At 41.9% G+C, this 19,509-nt stretch overlaps 1 protein-coding gene across 1 annotated transcript in view; it reads right to left on the minus strand.

Moving 5' to 3' along the window:
• Positions 1 to 3,375: 3,375 nt before the first annotated feature.
• luzp1 (leucine zipper protein 1) overlaps positions 3,376 to 19,509 on the minus strand; it is a 38,176-nt gene continuing 22,042 nt past the window's right edge. Inside the window, exons 3-8 of the mRNA XM_026339696.1 lie at positions 14,701 to 15,035; positions 12,306 to 14,577; positions 11,405 to 11,991; positions 11,088 to 11,267; positions 6,964 to 7,251; positions 3,376 to 6,702 (exon numbers count right to left, since the gene is read on the minus strand). Of these exons, the coding sequence (XP_026195481.1) occupies positions 7,006 to 7,251; positions 11,088 to 11,267; positions 11,405 to 11,991; positions 12,306 to 14,577; positions 14,701 to 14,832 (3,417 nt within the window). The 5' untranslated portion in view covers positions 14,833 to 15,035 and the 3' untranslated portion in view covers positions 3,376 to 6,702; positions 6,964 to 7,005. The remainder of the gene's footprint in view (positions 6,703 to 6,963; positions 7,252 to 11,087; positions 11,268 to 11,404; positions 11,992 to 12,305; positions 14,578 to 14,700; positions 15,036 to 19,509) is intronic.

A 19,509-nucleotide genomic window follows, 5' to 3' on the forward strand; every position in this document is an offset into this window, starting at 1 on the left:
AATACACACATTATATTGTTGTTTTTCTTGATTAGTTATTAGAAAAAGTCAGAGTCAGTAAAATCGTCTTGTGATGCCACAAATGTTGACAGAATTTGTGGGACATGAGCTGAATCCAAACAAATCAAACAAAACAAAGTTTCCCAGTTAATATGATTGCCTTGTATAGTTGTTTAAATATTTTTTGTATACTGTTGATAAATGATGCATGTAAGATGCAGGATGATCAGTGCCGAGTTCCAGATTTGAAATCCAACAGTGTGTGTTATTCACTCACAATAAACTTAATAGACCAGAATGCAATGCAGGGGAGGAGGACCAGCGCTCATTTGTTCTTGACCAGAACATTTTGATCTTCCATCGCACTCTCCACCTACACATAAAACCCAAACGGCAGAATGCAACACGCTCAGGCTAGCACTCCGGAGCTGCCAAAACTGTTTAAAAATAAAAGAGTAAGTCACTGAAGACGTTCATTCAACAAATAAGCAGGACTGAGAATCAGAGGTTGGTGGCTTTCACATGAAAAGTCAGGTTTGTCTGACATGATTGTGCTAATTTGGATGATTATATTTTAAGTCAGCCACATTTGCAGGAAGAAAACCATTAGGTTTCACAAACTGAGGCAGAACTGTTTAAGAGAACGTTGGTTGTGCCGACTGTGCATTCCACAGCAGCCAGTGGTTTTCCTCTTTGTACCTGACCAGCTTACCTCATTTGTCTGCCTGCTTATTTAGCATCCCGTCAGCAACTGATTTCTCCCATTCCCCAGTACAAACCAGGGGATTGGTGACAGGCACGCGCACACACACACACACACACGCGCTGCTATTAAATCAAAACTTGCTGAGCTTGTTCAACAAAAAGTGTAGTACATTAAAGTACGTGGTTGATTTTTATGACACAATCAGCTGCGGACACACACACACACACACACACACACACACAGAAGCAGGTTCCACCACAAAGATGTGTTAGACACTGGTAGTTTTTTTGAAATTTTTTTATTGGAATACATATGGTCTGCTGTACAGTTGGCAGCTTCAAGAGACCTACATGCAGAGTGCGCCAGCCACATTAAGGTTAAAACATGCACAATGTATTAAGTCTAAAACAGGAAAAAAAAAAAAAAAAAAAAAAAATCAGCCTCCCCACACAGTCCACCTGGCATTGCTGACACAACAAGAAGCAATAATAAGTCATAAAAAACCCCTTTGATCTGATTTCATTAAATACATTTTTGTGTTTGGCACCTCTGTCTGTCAGTCTCCTTGTTCTGCACACAAACACTATTAAAAACAGTTGATTGTACAAGTCGGAAATTCTTGTCTCTGTGCATGCGAGTCTGATGAGATCCAGTTATACATGTTGTTCCTATTCCATGATTCCTGTTCCATTATGTGTGTGTCTAGTATATGCACGTGTTCGGGGCATCCACACCTCTTTCTTTGGCAGCACTTACAAACATGACATTCAGATGATGTACAAACCCTGAATTTATGCGAGAGAGCAGCCAAGAGGCTGGAGTGCTGAAAGGTCCCCGATAAAACCAGGACGACACATTGTGAACCGCTCAGCACTGCAGACCTGCTCAGCGCTGATAAAACGCACGTAGCGCTCATTCTCCAGCGACTGTGACACGACCCCGGCCTCTCCGTTGTAAACGGTCTTCCTCCCTCATCCATGCTGTGTCATCGTGTGTCCGGGCCGTGAGAAATGTCTTGCATTAAAGTAACAAACACAAAATACAGGAAGAAGTACTCTCCAGGAGTGTAATAACAATGAGGAAGATACATTATCTTGCAAAAAATAGCATTCTTAAAATCAAGATGGACAAATACTTAATATAATTCAATAATAAGGCCCACTTTACAAAATTACAAGATTTACCTTAAATAAAATCTATCGGATATAGCTTCCAAAATAAGACATCTTTTGTTAACAAAGAAATAAAAACATACATAACCAGAAAACAACAACAAAAAAGAAAAAACCCTCAAATTGAATATTTCCCCTTTATTTCAGTATGGTAGAGATCGGTATCCATCTTGGGGAAACATTGGCACCATCTCTCACTGTAAACTGGAAATACTGTGGAATGATTTGGCACTATGTTAGAAGGCTGAGACACAGGCATAACATGGTGCCATACCTTAAAAATATGTCCAAATGTTTCGATCACTGAGTGCATGCCAATTGTCTTTCTTTAACGTGTGTGAAATGACTCTTAAACACTAATTTGGCTGGTGCAAAAAACACATATCCGACTAGGGTACATTCAGCAAACAGCTACTGGAAACTGATTTAAAGCACAATACTGGGACACAAGAGAGGAAACTTTTTGACAAAGAGGTCTAAAGGGGGCATTAGTCGTTTGAGGTCTTAAAGTTAAGTGCTGGTTAAGTGCAGATTACAGCCTATGCCACCCAGTAACACCATGACCCTGGCTTCACAATGGAGGTCTTTGAGGAAAAGGGCCTGCTCACTGCCGGAGAGCCGTTTCACAGAGCCACGCCAATCTCCTCTAAGTACATTCTAGTCTACTTTAATAAAGGGATAAAACAATGAGTTGTAAATAAGGGATGTTTATACACACACCAGTAGAGTTTTACAGGATTTGTCTTATTTGGGCAGGGAAGCAGAAGCAGCCTCGTTTTCTAATCTTATCATCCACAGTTCCAAATAGTCCGCTCCAGTAGCGGCTATGATTCAACACACGCTTTGTCACACTGCCTTCGCTCCTGAATCGGAGGAACTAACTCTCGAACGGCACCCAGCTGTTTCTCTAAAGTGCCGCAAAAGCCATGGACGTCTTGAAACCTGTCTTCACTTGAGTCCCAGAGGACTAGTCAGTGTCAACGCCGCACGGGCTCTTGCTCCCGGAAATAACGAATAAGATCTGTAACAAATGAGGAGCTGCGTGATGACCACAACATATATAGACAGAAGCCTTGACTGGTTTTCATCATGGCACACAGAGTCTACTTAGGTTTCAGTAGACGGACAGCGTGTAAAGTTGGGCTAGCTGTGGTGTTAGTGTACTTTAGGGCCTTGTAAGGAAGAAGGCAGCATGCTTGGCAGGGGATGGGGTTTCAACTTTGCCCTTTAAAGAGACCTGCTTCTTTGAAGACGGTCTCCAGGAGGGAAACCCTTATAAACCCCACAGTTTCCGACAGCTGGAGTCTTCCTGGGACCCCTGACTTGAGTCCTCTCTATAGAGTAGGGGGAGAGAGGTGGGAGAGACTGCACAGTGTGGTTGTAGAAACTGGTGACACACAAGTAACATTATTATGCAATGGAGGTTGTGGGGTAGAGTAAAGGCTGTGGAGTGAACTGGTGATAGTTGGTACTTGAATCACCACGTTTTTTAAAAAAATATATTTACATCAGCCTTACAAATAAATTAAAAACATCTCCATTCCTAAACAGCTCTAAAATGAAACATGCATATGTGCATATTTATGTTTCAGTACCAAAACACAACCATTAACATTTGGAACAAGAGCCCTCGCTGTTATATTAAGAACAACACACACTGATGGACGACCACGTGCATCTCTGGCCACATGAGCGCTTGCACAACTGAACATTCAGTACTCCTGTATGTTTAAATGATCCCCAAAGTGGAACTCACTGCCGAGCCGCCCGTCTTCCTCTCTCCTGTATTTAGAAGCTTTGAGTCGAGGCGCAGAAACAGGATTAGATGCAGCCCTGACCTTTGACCTTTCAGCTACCCAGGAGCTGCTCATCACTACCTAGTGACAAGCATCTGGCCGTAAAATAACTCTCTGAACCAACGAAACATATCACCACATATCATCACCGCATGTCATTTTCCTCTTTAGGAACAAGAATCCAAAGTAGACGAAAATAAAGACGAGGAGACATTGGAAAAAAAGACTAAATTCCAGTTTGCTAAATGGCACGAGTGGTACTAAAACAATAACACGGAGGACACAGGAGGACTATGTGATTGTCACATCTTGGCATGACCACTAAGAACTCTAAACAGTATGTCTGGTCTGTTTTTGCTTGTTTTTGATCATAAAGTCTGCAGTGGCCATGAATAGGCCACATGGCAATCCATTCTGAGGCTGCACTGCACCCTGCAACACTGACAGACAAATCCAGAGGACACAGCTTTTTGGGGCGGTGCAGTCTATATTTTTTAAAAGGGTACTTTGAAGTAAGGTTAGGAAAAAGAAAAAAAAACAGCCTTTTCCTCTGGAAACCTTGTTTTGACATCTCTTAGGGAGGAGCTGCCGTTGCAAATGCCTTTTTCCCCACTTCCATACAACATGTTCTCCAATGTACAAAATATATAAAGTAAAAAAACTGCAACCTTACAATCAGTTTTGCATGTAAATTATCTTCAGAGCAAGCTGAAGAATCCGGTGAAATTAGACTTAATGGGACAATCTACCTCACTTATTACAGCTCAAGGCACAGATGAACATACAGTTTAATTATTATCATTAGCAAAGGGCAAAGTAATGAAAATGAGCGTTGGATAATATGTGCATTCTAAAAGTAAAGAAACTGAAATTTGAACTATAAAGGCAATATCTATGATCATTATGTATAGCTTGATGTGTGACAGTTACAGACTTTGCATGGGGGGATGGTTTGATTACATATAAACTCCTGCTTGGATAAACATGTACATAAAAGGAGATTAATAAATATTACAGCTAGACGGCATGTTGTAGGATATAAGACAGTTGGGAAACGCAGCCAGACTGAAACAGATCATCTCCAGCAGGAACTGACGTAACAGCACTGAAATTCATAACAGCAGAACAACCAGGTGGAAAGCAGGATTCAAAAGTTAGTTTTTTTTCAGCAGATCCCAATTACTCAGAGTTGTCACAGTTATGGTTACACGATTGTGTCAGACAAAAAAAAAAAAAACAAAACAAAACGAAACAAACAAACAAAAAAAACGCAGTCCTGTTGGATTGGTGCATCAAGCCGTCAAGCAATTGTTCATTCTCAGCTGCATTCCTTAGCAACATTCATAAATTCTGCTCTGGGATCAAAGTGAACATCGCCTGTCGTACTGCAGTTAATCTTGTGTGTCAGTCCAAAAAATCCAGCAGGAGCCTGTTCAAAGACTCAAACTTTACTGCACAGTTTAACAGTGTCCATGAGGTGTCTGCATAGATATGCACCATTCACCTCAATGATTTTTGTTTTCATTACTGGCCATTACGAAATCAGTTTATATGGCACCCCCGTTGCTGCTATGGCCCCCCACTAATGAGACATTGGTCCAACATACCAACCTCAAGTTGATATTTTATGATTTAACAAAATAATACACCTCTATAGAAATAAGAAACGGAGGTAATCTGGGACGATTCGCACGGCGAACCCAGTCGCATATAAGCTGGACTGTCAGTTCTTGTGTCTCTTTCCTATGACTGGCTGGAATATACACAGTATTTACAGTACAGCAGCACTGAAAAATATGACAACCACGCCAGGTCAGGTTTGCTGGTAATCTGAAGTCCAATGTCCAGTTTAAACAGAAACTCCACTTTGCTATGGCTCAATACATGGATGAGGACAGTTGCAACAGCTGTAAAACAAAGCACTGTGGATACTGTAGCTTGGTCTGAGGTTAGAAACAATGCCCCCTCCAAATATTCCTTTCCACCCCCCCTATGCGTGTCTTCTTGTCTTGATATGGTTGGAAAGGGAAAGGATGCAACAAAACAGGAAGTGAATTACAAACAATCAAAACAACCGGTGGAAAAAAAAAAAAAAAAAAAAAGCAGAAAACAGGTCCTGGTCTGTCAAACATAATGTGTGTGTGTATGTGAGCTCCTAAAATGTGGCCAACCAGCAATCCTTTAAGCAGAGTTCATGCTGAGTCACACTCTTTCAAGTGATCTTCATTTATTACTTGGAAACATGCAAATCTAAGACCTCAAATTGAATCCAGTTTGAAGTCACTGCATGCCAGAAGGTGGTGACAATTGTTAAAAATAGAGAGCTTGCTTTTCGTTTGTATGTGTGTTTGTATGGTCTGTCTATGCTGTATATCTGTGAATAATGAATAATGAGATGATTGAATTGTCAAAGAAATTATAACCTCAGTAAAAAAAACAAAACAATTATAATACAAGTCTGCACAGAGAAAGAAAGTAAGTCGCTTCCTGTTTGTCTCAAATTTAAGGTAAAGACCTGCATGAAGATCCAGCCCTGTGAGATGAAGATGCATTTTTTATCTGCTGACTGAAGTTTGGGTTGTTTTTAAAGTGATCAAGAAATGCTGTAATTCTGAATCAAAAGCAACATAATCCAGTTGTAATGGTCCTCTGGGGAAAGGTGTTCTCAAGGTTTCAAGTCCTTCTACCTCTTTATCTGTCTTTAAATCCTCTCTGGCATGGAGGAAAATCTCCAGCAGTCCCCAGCATGCCAGCCTCTCCCTTGTCAAATTTTGGGATTACACTATAATACATCCAATACGAGAAGCAGAAGAGGATGCATGGGCTGTCTTTCATTTTGCGCCTCATCTGGGACAGAGAAAGCTCCGGGTAGAGGGTCAGGTCTGTGGTTTGTTACTCTATGTGGCTGCAACTGCAATTTTCTTTCTTTTCTTTGCTTGATATAAAAGCTGCAGATGTTGTTGTTGTAGCCATTTGTAGATGGGAGAGTGATGGTTGGCTTTGCTTGTGTTGAGAGATTAATGTAGTGCTGTTGGGAAAGAAGAAAAAAACATCAAGAGTTGATCGTCCACATCTTAATATTTCATCACAGCTATCTATAATTTTTCTCATTCCTAGAATATTTGCCAGAGAAAAGTCATTAGGAAGAAAAGAGAAACTGTGTTGAATGGGTACATTTATATGTTAAATTACTTTAATCATGAAACATAAACAATAAAATGTAACAATTAACGTCTGTTTAATTAATGAGATACAGGAGCAAAAAAACAAAGAGCTCGCTGGGTCTTACCTGTCCTCTTTACTGTAGAAGTCCTGATCAGACCCAGGTGGTCTAATGATGTTCAGATTGACGATAGCTCCACGGTCGACTCCCTGCTCCACCCCTCCCCTCGGCTCTGGCCCCTGACCCTTGACCGCGGCTGGACCACAGCTCCCCTCCTCTGGAGGAGGCCCCTGCTGTCTTGGACGGCCGATCGTAAGAGCTTCCCAGGTGGTGTGAGTCACTGCTGGGTGGGTGCCGCCTCCAGGTGGCTGGGCTGTGGCTCGGGTTTGAACTGGTGTCTACGCTATCAGCAGCCTAGAAAGGTTTTCGTATTGGATAAAGAAAAATAATTAGATAGAAAACATTCTTGTCTGTGACCAAATTGTCAGCTACACAAATAAGCTGCTTAAAATGTGGATTGGATTTGTATTGGCTTAGTCATTAAAACAGAGGTTGGTTCATTATATCCCACATTTTGAAGACATGTATAGAAGCACTAGGCTTTTTTTGGGGGGGCCTGGACGTTTGTGCTGTGGGCATTACAGTAAATACATGCTGTTTATGTTAACTGGTGTGTGACAAGGAAAGTCTGCCATGTGGACTTCTGCCAGGACAAAAATCCCCAACCAAAAACCCCAAACATACCCCAAGCTGAGAGATTTATAATTTGGTGGGCTGACTAGAAAATAAACCCCAAGTTACTAGTCTGTGGTGGCTACAACGGCACATCCCCTCTCATAACCTCAATAACCCCGCTCTAAGAAAGTGAGAGTTAGATGACGATGCAGTTCCTACAGCACATAGAAACAGCACCCCACTCCTGTAATTTCAGCTTTAAAAAAGCACCATAATTAGTGACATTTGGTGGGCTGGAGTTGGCTTCTGGTGCAGTTTTAGAACACATTTTTGCTAATTGGCTTTAATGGAGCCCTGCTGGACTGCCTTTCTCAGTCTCCAGGGGTAACAGACAGGAAATCAGTCACCAACGAAGCCTGCCAAGTGGGTGTGTTCAGTGTGGTCACTTCCTGATACAGTCACCAGTGGGAGGAAACGGCAGAGTGGTATATTCTCCTTCTATGGTAAACTGTTGCTGCAAGACTGGGGGGTTCACTAGGTTGCCATGTAACACACTTCCAGTGTTCCTGTAACGCTCAAACAGGGCGCTTCTACATACTTGAACACACTGTAACAGACTTGAAACGTGTAACGAATGATACAACAGCAGTACAACTGCTGATAGACTGGTAAATAAGTAGTATATGTGTCTACTAGTACTCACTAATTACCACATCATATCTACTGTGCTTATCTAAATGACAGTTTGTAGGCTGGACTATTTCTTGATACATTTCTACACTAAATTAAAATAAACTAAGTTAAATGGCCGCCGGCTGTAGCAGCAGTTACCAAACAGTCACAAGTGGCATCAATCTTCCCATTTAACTCAAAAGAAAACAAATAGAACATTAATATTTTCCAAAATGTCAAACGATTCCTTAAATATGTTTTAGACTATTGAGAGCTAATCTCCACAAATCTTTCATTGAGTTCATGCACTCTGGAGTTTTAGCAGGAAAATGTCTCTCCATTCAAGAATTACCAATAAAACGTCCAAGAACTCAGTTTGAAAACATAAACTGTGAGAAGACTTCCTAATGCAGAATGAACGCCAGCCAGCTCAGAAATAACACAAATAATGTGTCGAGAGTTCTGCAGAATAAATTATATCTTTGCTTTAAATCAGTCTGCACTTGGTCTCGTGCCCAATTTTAAAGGTATGCTGTTGACTTGCCACCTCAAACTCCTAAATCTGCTCTCCAGCAAGACAACAGCAACCTCAGCTGCTGCATAGATTATTATTGTATTCCTCCAAATGTCACATCAGGTGATCAGAGAACAGTATAGCAGCTGTGATCTCACACTTTACCTCACAACCACTGGTTTTTGATTCAGCAAACAATGGTTTGGCATCTCGTTCACTGGACATATCGTTCCTGCCGTCCTCAGCCAAACGTGAAGCTCATTCATGCACAGGCTGAGGTTTTTCTACTGCTACAGTGGGGAGAAGTACTACAATGCTGTTCTGTTCTCTACTGAGGTGTGGAGTGATCGCTACAGAAAGCAAGCAATCCCAATTGTAGCACTAAATTGGCCTAATTCATATTAGAAATGGGCTTCAAGTATGTTTAAATCCTCTTTTCCTGCTCCCTATCCTGCTCACCACATCCATTATCAGATCCCTAACAGGACAAGAGCTAGAAGACTGTTAAACAGCGTCTTGAACTAAATGGTAATGGTAATGATATACACAAAGTATTTGGTCATAATTCAAAATATTAGCTAATTAAAATTGTCAACAAACAAATCAAAAATGTCCACACAGAGCAAAACCCATAGTTCAGGAGATCAAAGTCATCAGGTTTCGTCCTCTGGGGACCAAAAGTTCATTGTGTGCAATTAATACTAGTTTTGACAGATCAGACACAAATGTCAAGGTTAAGCAGCAGGCACTGATTCAAGCTATCATAATTCAACTCTGGTCTTAGATGAAAAGATAAAAAAAGTGTTAAAAAAAAGAAAGATAATCAATAAGCTATCATTTTCTCTAGGTTGCTCCATTGCACTTAAGGAACTGGGAGTGTTGTCTCCTCCTTAATGACTATTGATTGATTGTGTCTTTCTGGTCTACTGTAAGCTTTTCTCACTAGTCCTGACTACTGTCATCATCTTGGAAGTAAAAGGAAATAAGTGTAGGGATGAGCTGCGCTTTAATCTCTAGCAAAAAGACATATTTATTCAATACATCTATGTTCACGCAGAAGTTTAGAGGAGTAAATAACAACATCACCAAACTGCAATCACAGACTATTCCACCTCTCCCACTAACTACAGATTTATCCAAATTCCTTGGACATGGACACTGCTCACAATAAATGTTCTTGATGACTGGCTGTGCTTCAAAGCCCAATAATGATTTGAAGTTTTTGCACAGTAGCATTTTTTCTTTATAACTGTCATCCAAATGAAGTGACCTGTTTGTGCAACAAACATCAGGAGTCATCCAAATGGATTTTAGGAAGCTCCTATAACAAAGGGGTGAAGGATGTGTGATCAAAAGAGGAAAGCAGCAGATGTATGAACTGAACTAAGGAAATTATAATATTATAGTCATGATTGTGAAAATGTTTTGAGGAAATTAGTTTTGAGGTCAAGGTGTTTGTCTCTGTTTCCTCTCTGCTTTTATAGAAAGGTATCAAAAGAACCAAACAAATATGTCTTTAATTCAGGATCTCATTATATTTGTGACAGATTTTGTGGATCAGAAAAGTCTTAAGGTTAGTTAATGAACTTTGAACCAGTGATACAAGGTTATGACCCTATAACCCACTAAGGTGCCCTGGTCCTGACTTTTTCAAGCACCTTCATTGCACTACTTCTCACTGGAGACACCTTCAGTCATAGCATAAGAACAACAGCAACAAAAACATTGTGGTACACCACAGGATTATTAATGCACAGTGCTCCAGATCAAAGTAAAAAGCAGCATGTACATATGTGGTTTAATGCACAAACACACCTATGTGAAGGTGAGAATCTGAACAGTTGCCTTTAATGTTCAGTGTTTGTGCAGAAGCAACTCGGACTGGCAGGGGCAAAGATTGTAATGTGGTCACACATTTAAATACAAGAAAGCTATTTTCTCCTCCTTGAGGTTTTCCTAACCTTCTCCTTGGTCTTTTTCATTTCCACCCTCCCTCTTTTTGTTGTCCCACCCTGTTCTCTTTATGCTTACTGGTGCAGCAGGAGTGGGGCACACAGAACTGCTGTGCTAAGCTTGAAGTTGGAGAGCTTCGCATCAGGGAAAAATACAAGCTGAGTTCTCATACAAAGTGGACACACCAGGAGCTCAGCACTTTTCTGGACTTTCATCTTCGAGACAAAACTATTTAAAGAGGGTTACAGATCATAATGACCAGCCATAAAGATTTGGCAGAGAGTACTTCACAAGATACAGTTTGCAGTAACAGCAACATTTACCACAAATAAACACACAAGGATCACTTTTCCAAGAATGGCTGAACAAACACTTTCTTTCTACCTGTAACTTAGTAATTTAGAAGAAAAGTGTAAAAACAAGTTGGTCAACCTACCGGTGTTTGTTGTGTGTATGATCGGCCCCAGGACTGAGACGTCACAGGTGCATGTGGTACGGTTCTTCCCAAGCCTCCTGTTTCCATAGTAGGTGACTGAGAGTGCTTGCCTCGGCGCAGCACTGGTTCCTCAGTGTCTTTAGTGCTAGTAACCACACTATTGATCCTACGCATGTATACCTGGGATAGGGAGCAACACAAAAAGCAACATCATGAAATGATGAACAGCTACACCCCTTTCCTCCAATGTATTATTCCTTTTTGTGTAAAAAATGCAGCTCAAACCCCTTTTTTCCTACATTTACTGATTCTCTCACCTCTGCAGGAGACGGTTTGACTCCCTTCTGTGCTGCAGAATTCCCTCCAGCTGCAGTGCCACTGTTTATTGTTTCCTCTGTGTCGAAGGTGGTTGCCCGGTAAGCCCTCCATGTTGTTGCTGCTTCTGCCTCATCTTCAGACCCACCGTCTACCAGTGTCCTTGTACCCCCTCTGCCCTTTCCTGTATCATCCACTGACGCTGTGCCTCTGTTCCTCCAGGTGCTTCTCACAGTCACATTCTTCAGGTCTGCTAAGCTGTCTTCTTGGGGGTGCTGGTTCTGTCTTTGGCTTCTCCAGCTGGTGACTGTGGTAGTGCTGCTACTGCTCTCAAAGCCAGACTCTGTGTCGTTGAAGTCTGCGGAGGAGGTGTCCTGGGACTGGAGGCTGAAATTGCTACGTTGGCAGTGTAGGTGACTTGTGATGGTCTCCACTCTGGAAGTGTTGTGGTGTTTGGACCTTGATGAGGAATCACTGTGGTTGTCCGGCCCACAGTCCTGGTCCTGGCACGGCCGCAAGGTGATCTCACTCTTAGGGATGGAGATCTCATATGGGACGGAAATACTGCCATGATGTTCAGTGCTGGGCCCTGGCAACGAGTAATATTATATGAATAATTTTCTTGACAGATTTCACAGATGCAGTAATTCATAATACCAGACTTATCAATCACATCACACAGCCTACTAAACTACTGACCTTCCCATCATCATCAGCCTCAGAACACACATTTTTGGAAAAAGAAGGCTTCAGTCGTTGTGGTTGGTGTTTGAATGATCACATTACATTTCAGTGATGTTATATTGTTGTGTGAATAACAGGAAATACTGCCTTAAATCAAACAGTTTATTCAGTCTCTGTTACAAATATAGTTAGATTGGTTTGTAAACGAATAAAACCTACCTATGAGGATGTTACTGGTAGAGGTATGGCGTTCTTTCATTGGCAGGGGCTCACTGGACACACTGCTGCTGCGGCTGCTGGTTCTGGAAGAGCTCGGGTCATTGGGGTAGATAGTTATACTACTGGTCATTTTACTAGTCGTGGTCACAATTGGCTTGGTGGAGATTTTAGGTTTGCCATTGGTGGAGAGAGGTTCTGAAATCATTACTTCTTTCCTGTCAATCTCAACAATAGCAGGCTTGATGACAGCTTTTGACCTCAGTGCCTCCCGAGGGCTGCACACTCGCTGGATCTCAATCCCTGACGGAGTATGCGCGGACCCCTGGTGGCCCCCCTCAGCTGAATGCGTTCTGTTGTGGAGCTCCTCATCAAATGAGCTCCTGGAAGAAGAACCTTCCGAATGGGAGTCATGCACATGAGAATACCTAAGATATCTGGATGTTGCGGCTCTACTGCTTACATTTTTAGTAGTTGTCTCAGTCACAGGTTCTGATTCAGAGGGCCTTGAACCAGTAGATTCTGTCTCAGAGGCAGAGGAATGCCCCTCTGACCCCTGGTCATTGGGTAGCAGAGGAGTGACATGGGATCTGTAGGCTGTGTACGATCCATTGGCTTTGGTCAGTGTGGAGGCGGTAGAAACAGAGACAGACTCCTGAAGCTGGTCTATTGATTCCTGATCTGAGACAGAGGCTGTGTCCTTCTCAAGTGCAGACATGTTATTGATGTTGCTGGAGCTGTCAAGTACTACATCAGAGTTGTTTGATTCACTATCACTACCTACATATAATTTTGAAAACTTTTCTACTCTGATCTTTTTAGACTCCCCATCAGCCTGTTTTTGGGTTGTCCTCAACGACTTCTGGTCATTAGCTGCAGGAGGGTAGCGGCTGAGAACAGACACTTTTTTCATATCAGTAGAAGATATATTCACAGAGCTATCTGCAGCACCTCTTGTCTTTTCTTCAGTTCTTCGGCCGGTGTCTCTTATACCATTGTCAGATGAAATTGCTGCAGTTGGGGTTTTGGGTGTCCTCCTGCTCTTTTGAGCGGGACTGGGAGCTCTCCTCGCAGACTTAGGGGAGCTCTCCTCCGAGTTACTCAGCTCTTTGCTCCTCAGCTTAGTCTCTCTCTTGTGTTGAGGTGACAGATCCCTGTTTCTGTGTTTGGGGGAGCTTGGTTCTGAGACAGTTGCAGCACTTCTATATTTAGGCTTCTCTTGTCTGAAACCCTTCACAATAATCTCTTCATCCTCAGCTTTGCCATTCTCAACGACGTTAGCAGAGTTGTTGGGACAAATGTTAGTGCTTCCATTTCCATGTTTATCCACATAACTAAGTCCACCTTTTCCGCACAGTTGCATCCTGAGCTGTTCCACCTGCTCACTCAGTTGGTGCGCCCGGTTTCGTTCCACCTGGAACTTCTGATGAAGTTCACCATTTTTGGACTCTGAGTTCTTCAAATCCTCCTCTACTATCTCCAGCTGTTTAAGACGATTCTTCAGCCTCTCTACTTCTTGTGTGAGCTCCTTTACTTTGTTGTCCTCCACCTGTGAGCCCTCTTGACCGGTGTTCTTCTCATTTTCAGATTTGTTCACAAGACTGAGTTTGTCTTCAGGCGACTTCAAGTAGTCAAGGCTCTTCTCAGCCCTCCTCAATTTACCTGAGACGAGCCCTGTGGATGACAGCTCATCTTCGATTCGTGACCGTAAGAAATCCGTCTGGCCAGGGTCTGCTGACATGCCAAGGTAATTCTTCTGGTGCTCCAGTTTTTCTTTCAGCTTCAGAATAAGTTTCTCGTCCTCCTTCTGTTTCTCTAATAGCCTCTTGTGCTCACTCAAAAATGTCTGAGTAAATCCTTTGAGTTTCTCAAACTCCATTGCCAAAGCCTTCTCTGCTTTGTCCAGTTTTGATTCAGACCCTTCCACTTCCTTCAAACGGGTTTTTAGTGCCTCCAGTTCAGATGAGAGCTTCTTGGTCAAGTTCTTCTCCTCATTGAGGCTCAGACAGAGCTGGCTGCAGTCGGATTTGCTTTTTCCAAAAGCTTCTTCCAGTTTTTCCAGTTCTGCCATTCTACGTTGCAGACGCTCAATCTCAGCCTTTAGCTCCTTTGTAAGGTTTTCCTCCTCTTCCAGTTTCTCTCGGACTGTGCGACAGAGGTCCTCAGCTTTGCGTACCTCCTCATCCTTACCCTGGATCTTTAGGAGACGTTTCCTCAGAGCCTCAATGTCATCAAGCAGAGATGAGTTGCTGCCTTCTGCTTGGATTATCTTGTCCTGTATAGGAGAGAGTGTTCAGCCATTAATGAAACTATTAATGTATTTCTGTTTGACCTCACTCCACTCAACATTTCTGAAATGTACACACATAAAAAAAAAAAAATATGAATCAGTACTGACCTGCAGGTCAAGCAGCTCATCCTCAGACTTCTGTAGCTTATTGGTAGCTTCCTCCAGTTCATCCAGTCTTCGAGCAAGACTCTGTAGCTTGTGCCGCAGATGGCGATGTGTCATGTCTTTATGATCAGACATGGCTACAAAGTTCTTTGTGTTATATCTATTGTTATTTTGCTGCTCAAATTATTTGATAACAGCGTTTTGGGAGGTCCACATTCGTGTGATAGTGAGATTAAGTCTGTTAGTCTCTTGAAGAAAAAAAAAGAGTCTTGTTTTTGTGTGTCGTCTTAAGACTTTGAAGTCCACCTGGAGTAGTGTTTCGCAGGAAAACCTGTCATCTGTTGGAGGGAGAGAGGAAACAATACTTAGTCATCTATCAATAACATTCAGTTAATAATAACAGTCATTTTCATTCTTAAAAGGTAGAACAGTAAGTGAAAAAGGAGTGAGAGAAACGAGAAATTATCTCATTTCGTCACTGAACCATCATGTATTTCACCTTGTCTATAAAGGAGCTAGTGCTGGTGCTGTTTATGTGCATGAGTATGGGGGTTTCAACATGTCTGCACACATAGTCAGGTATAAACACACAGACACACACTGTGTTATATCACTGCTATTGTATCCCAAATTGATTTCTGCTTTACTGCTTCTGCTGACAGTAGCATATCTCAATAACACCGGCCTCCTTCACATACTCCCATCCCCACACATACGCAGCAGTCACTGTGGCAACCACTACATCACAGGCCTGTCACAGCGCTACACCATTCATGGTCACTTGGGACTGATGTGACGTTCAAAGACCAGTCTCATTTTATGAGACGATTAGTTAGACACAAATTAACTCTGCACAAGGCCAGAATAGACATTTAGTCAACAGAGTAAAGACAGATGTTGCATTTCTACAGCCAATACAATGTGCTGGTTTTCATAACAAAGCTTTTAATTCTAGGCCCAGAGTGGCTCTATGTGATGAGAACACAGATTATTAGCAGGCTGCCTGTCAGCTGGGCCTCTTTAAATCAAATAGTCAATGCTTTTGTCTCCTGCATGATTCAGGTAGAGGTCTTTCTGTTGCTTAGAAATCCGATTACTCCCCTTCCCCCCATCAATCTGCCAAGCCTCCCCCACTGACCGCAAGAGAAAAATCGACCTGAGGGTAGCACATCTGCACACATCATCACTAATCGACCCCACACCACCAGCCAGCACATAGTCTCCTCTCTCTCCTTATATACAGTACCATGTTCAAAGATCGTCTTTCTAAAGCTACAAACCACTACACATTAAGACTACTGCTTTCTTTTACATTAAATAACCATTAGAACTGTAAAAACATCAGTGCAGTATAATAAATTTACTAAATCTTTTAATCTATATGAACTACTTGCATACATTATAGACAACAAAGTATAAGTTGCCATTATGGTTTCACTCCAGTATATTTTCTATGGTTTCATTTGATGAAGACCAAACCACTCTTTCCACAATCTGTTAAAAGTCTTGTTGAACATAAGCCAAGGCAATAAGTTTTAAAAGTAAATATGGTTACAGCTACTTTATGAGAAAGCACAATCTGAACTCAAAGGAGTCAACTGTAGTGTTTTAATTATTCTTTGCTTTCATGAGGTCTAGTGGTTTGGTAATCTTCTCAGTGGAGCACAAGACTTCAAAGAAATAAAGAACATAGATTGAAAAGGGAATGAAGGAAAAGATAGATGGGGGAAAATGCTGGAGAGAAAATTGCGAGCTTAGCCGTCGACTTGAATGCCAGAATACGTTAGTCAATAGAGACATTTTGTGTTGAATTAGCCTTGTACAGTCGAGTGTGTTGTAGACCTAATTTCTTCCCCTGTCGTCGCTGTTGTCCAAACCTGTCCAGACTGATCCTGTTCCTGTGCAGTAAAAATGCTATGAAAAATCTCCTTATGTCTTTCAAAAACAGCACTCACTCGCTCGCTCATTAAAAAACACCTATAACAGTTCTTTTAGCAGGTATTCAGACTGCACTATGCAGCTCAGGAACATTTATTCACTGACTACTTAGAGGTTAGTGTTTAAAAAAAGATTTCCTGGAGATCTACTGTCTATATTTTTCCTGGTTTGTTACTCTTGTTTTCAAACCCTATGGATGAAACTCTGATCGAGCATTGTCCTGGTTAATAATGGTGTTTCGCTAGGTCCGGCTTCTCCTGTCTTGGCAGGCTCCCTAGCCCTCCTCTCATTCTCCCTTTATTTCTTTGCCAGCTCTCCCTCCCTTCATCTCTCTCAGACACGCACACCAGCATGGCCAAGTGGGCACTTTTAAGGGGCGATGGGGCGTGCAAAGCCACTCTGGCAAGGGCCCTCCTATGTTAAACCAATCAACATACCTGATTCACTTTTTGCAGGGCTGGAGCCTCATTGGTTACAATCAGGACAAGACGGGAGAGAATTAAAAAAGATGATGGGAGAGATGGAACGGAGAAAGAAAACCAGTGAGGTAAATGGGAAAAGCAAAAGATGAGAGGTATAAGAAATGATGTAGAAGGTACTGTATGCCATCAGTGTTTAGTCATAGAACATGAATCCCTTCCATTTATAACCTTGACCCACATTATTCCAAAATATATTATTTGTCTTCAAAAAGTTAAATGTTTTCCAAGAACAGATTTGAAAACATGGAATGAAGAGGAACAGGAGGGAAGGAAATAAGGCAAGAGGGGTTTTGCAGAGGTATTTTGAACTTGGCTCAAATGGAACACAGTTTGGTCTGTGCTTTGTTTGACAATTATGGAAAACTTGGAGGGGGGTAGGCACTCTGAGGCAAGGAAACTGACCCCTTTTATGCAGAAACATTCCTAATGACAGACTAACCAGGGCATTGCCATTCCCTTGCTCTGCCTTGAATGCACTTAACCAGGCCACTGATGAGCCGTCCTAGGTTCTCTCTGCTGAAGCTCATTTCTAACAGGAGAACATACAGTACATTATAACAACATTTATAAGATTACAGATTGGTTTAAGCATAGATACACCTTAATGTCTTTTGTGTTTCGTGCAAATATCTGATCTAAGTCAGATTGCAGGGTATAATCTAACTCTCTCTTCAGTACAACACTGTATGACTCTGGCACCTTCCACTTCCTGAAATTTGAACAGGAAGGTCCCCTACTTGACCTTTCACTCCCTTCTGCACTCCTCCTGCCGCTGTTATGAGAAGCAAGGCACATGTCGACTACTAGAGCCAGACTTAGTTTGAGATGAGACCTGTGTAAATACTTACCCCGAAGTTACAACTAGAGTAAAAGAAAAGGGTGAAGGGATGAACTATCTAAAAGGGTAGGGAACATGAAGAAGGTCACAGTGTCAGTGATGGTAAACTAAGGCTGGAAAACCAATCAAATCAGGCAATTGCCTCAGAGGCCCCCATGGCTGCATATTCTCCATGCAGCAATTCATTTGTGGTCATTTAATTGATGATAAAAATGTGTTGCTTAACACTGTATGCACCACTAATGTTAATATAAACTGAAATGATTGGAACCTTGAGGCAATCCCAGTTTCATCAGCACATTTATTACAGTCTAGTCTTAAGGCATCCAATTCATTTAATATAAATGATGCTTATACAAAGCTTTTAATAAAATAAATCGGTACTTAATTTCAACGATTAGATGTTACTAATTAATTGATAAAACGCAGACACTGGGCGCAAGAATGAGCCAGTAGGGCCCCACAGTTAATTAAAAATGTATTAATTAAAAATTTTGCCCAGCGGCTCCTGTATGCATGACCAGGTTGCAGAGATGCAGCTCCAGTCAAACCTATGTCTCCTTTAGTAAGAAAATTAACATCAGCAGCAGCAGTTTACAACTGGATGTGGAGATGTGCCTTTTCAGACAAGACATAAAACACCAGCATATTTTCTAATATTGCATTTATTAGTGTGTTTACACACAAGTTCCCTAAAGATAGCCCAGCAGCTATTACTTTTAATACCTGTAGGAGCATAATCATGTCTTTATCTTCGGGTCTAAACTGCAGCTGCCATCGCTTTCCTTTGATGGAGGTGGAGTAGGTAAATGTGAACACAGACACATACTGTACGGGACACATAGACATGTAAAAACTGGCCTTCTGCAATGAAGCTTCACTCTGGAGAAAGGTGATTTAGCAAGTGTGTGAAAAGCTCCATGTTTAGAGATAGATCATGAGGACGGGAAGGGTGAAGAGAGCAAAAACTAAAGGGGCTTCATTCTGTCTTAAAATAAAATAAATACTAAAAAGAACCAAAGAAGGAACTACAACTTTGTCCATCATCTGCTTGCACTCGCTCTCTCACTCACTCTCACACACACACACACACACACACACACACAAAGGTTACAATCATACACCATATCATTAGGGCTTTAGCGGCTCTCTTCCTGCCTGTTGCCTTCAGTACATTCTGTTCTCTCCATTGAGAGAGGCAAAGAAAGAAAGAGAAGAAAAATCCCCTCGCTTTTGCACTTGACATTAGGTTGGAACATATGGGTTTGAAGCTCTTCTGCCTCATAAACTGCAGTTAATAAAGGGCCCAAATCCAATCAAAATGCCTCAACCACATCTTCATGTAGGGGGTTACTGCCAGTTTGAATATGTGAACGTGTGACCAATACTCTCTGTGTGTGAGGAGGGACGACGGCAATGGATGGATGCTGGCGCAGCAGAGGAAGCCACAAGATGGTGTAGACCTGATACTTGGCCTGAATTTTTCCGTTTTTCCAAGAAAGAGAAAACCGGCATCCCATAATGTTCGGTTTGTCGTTTCCTGTGCTGTCATGT

The sequence above is a fragment of the Anabas testudineus genome, chromosome 22 (genome assembly GCF_900324465.2).
Source record: "Anabas testudineus chromosome 22, fAnaTes1.2, whole genome shotgun sequence".
In the NCBI taxonomy this organism is placed as follows: Eukaryota; Metazoa; Chordata; class Actinopteri; order Anabantiformes; family Anabantidae; genus Anabas; species Anabas testudineus.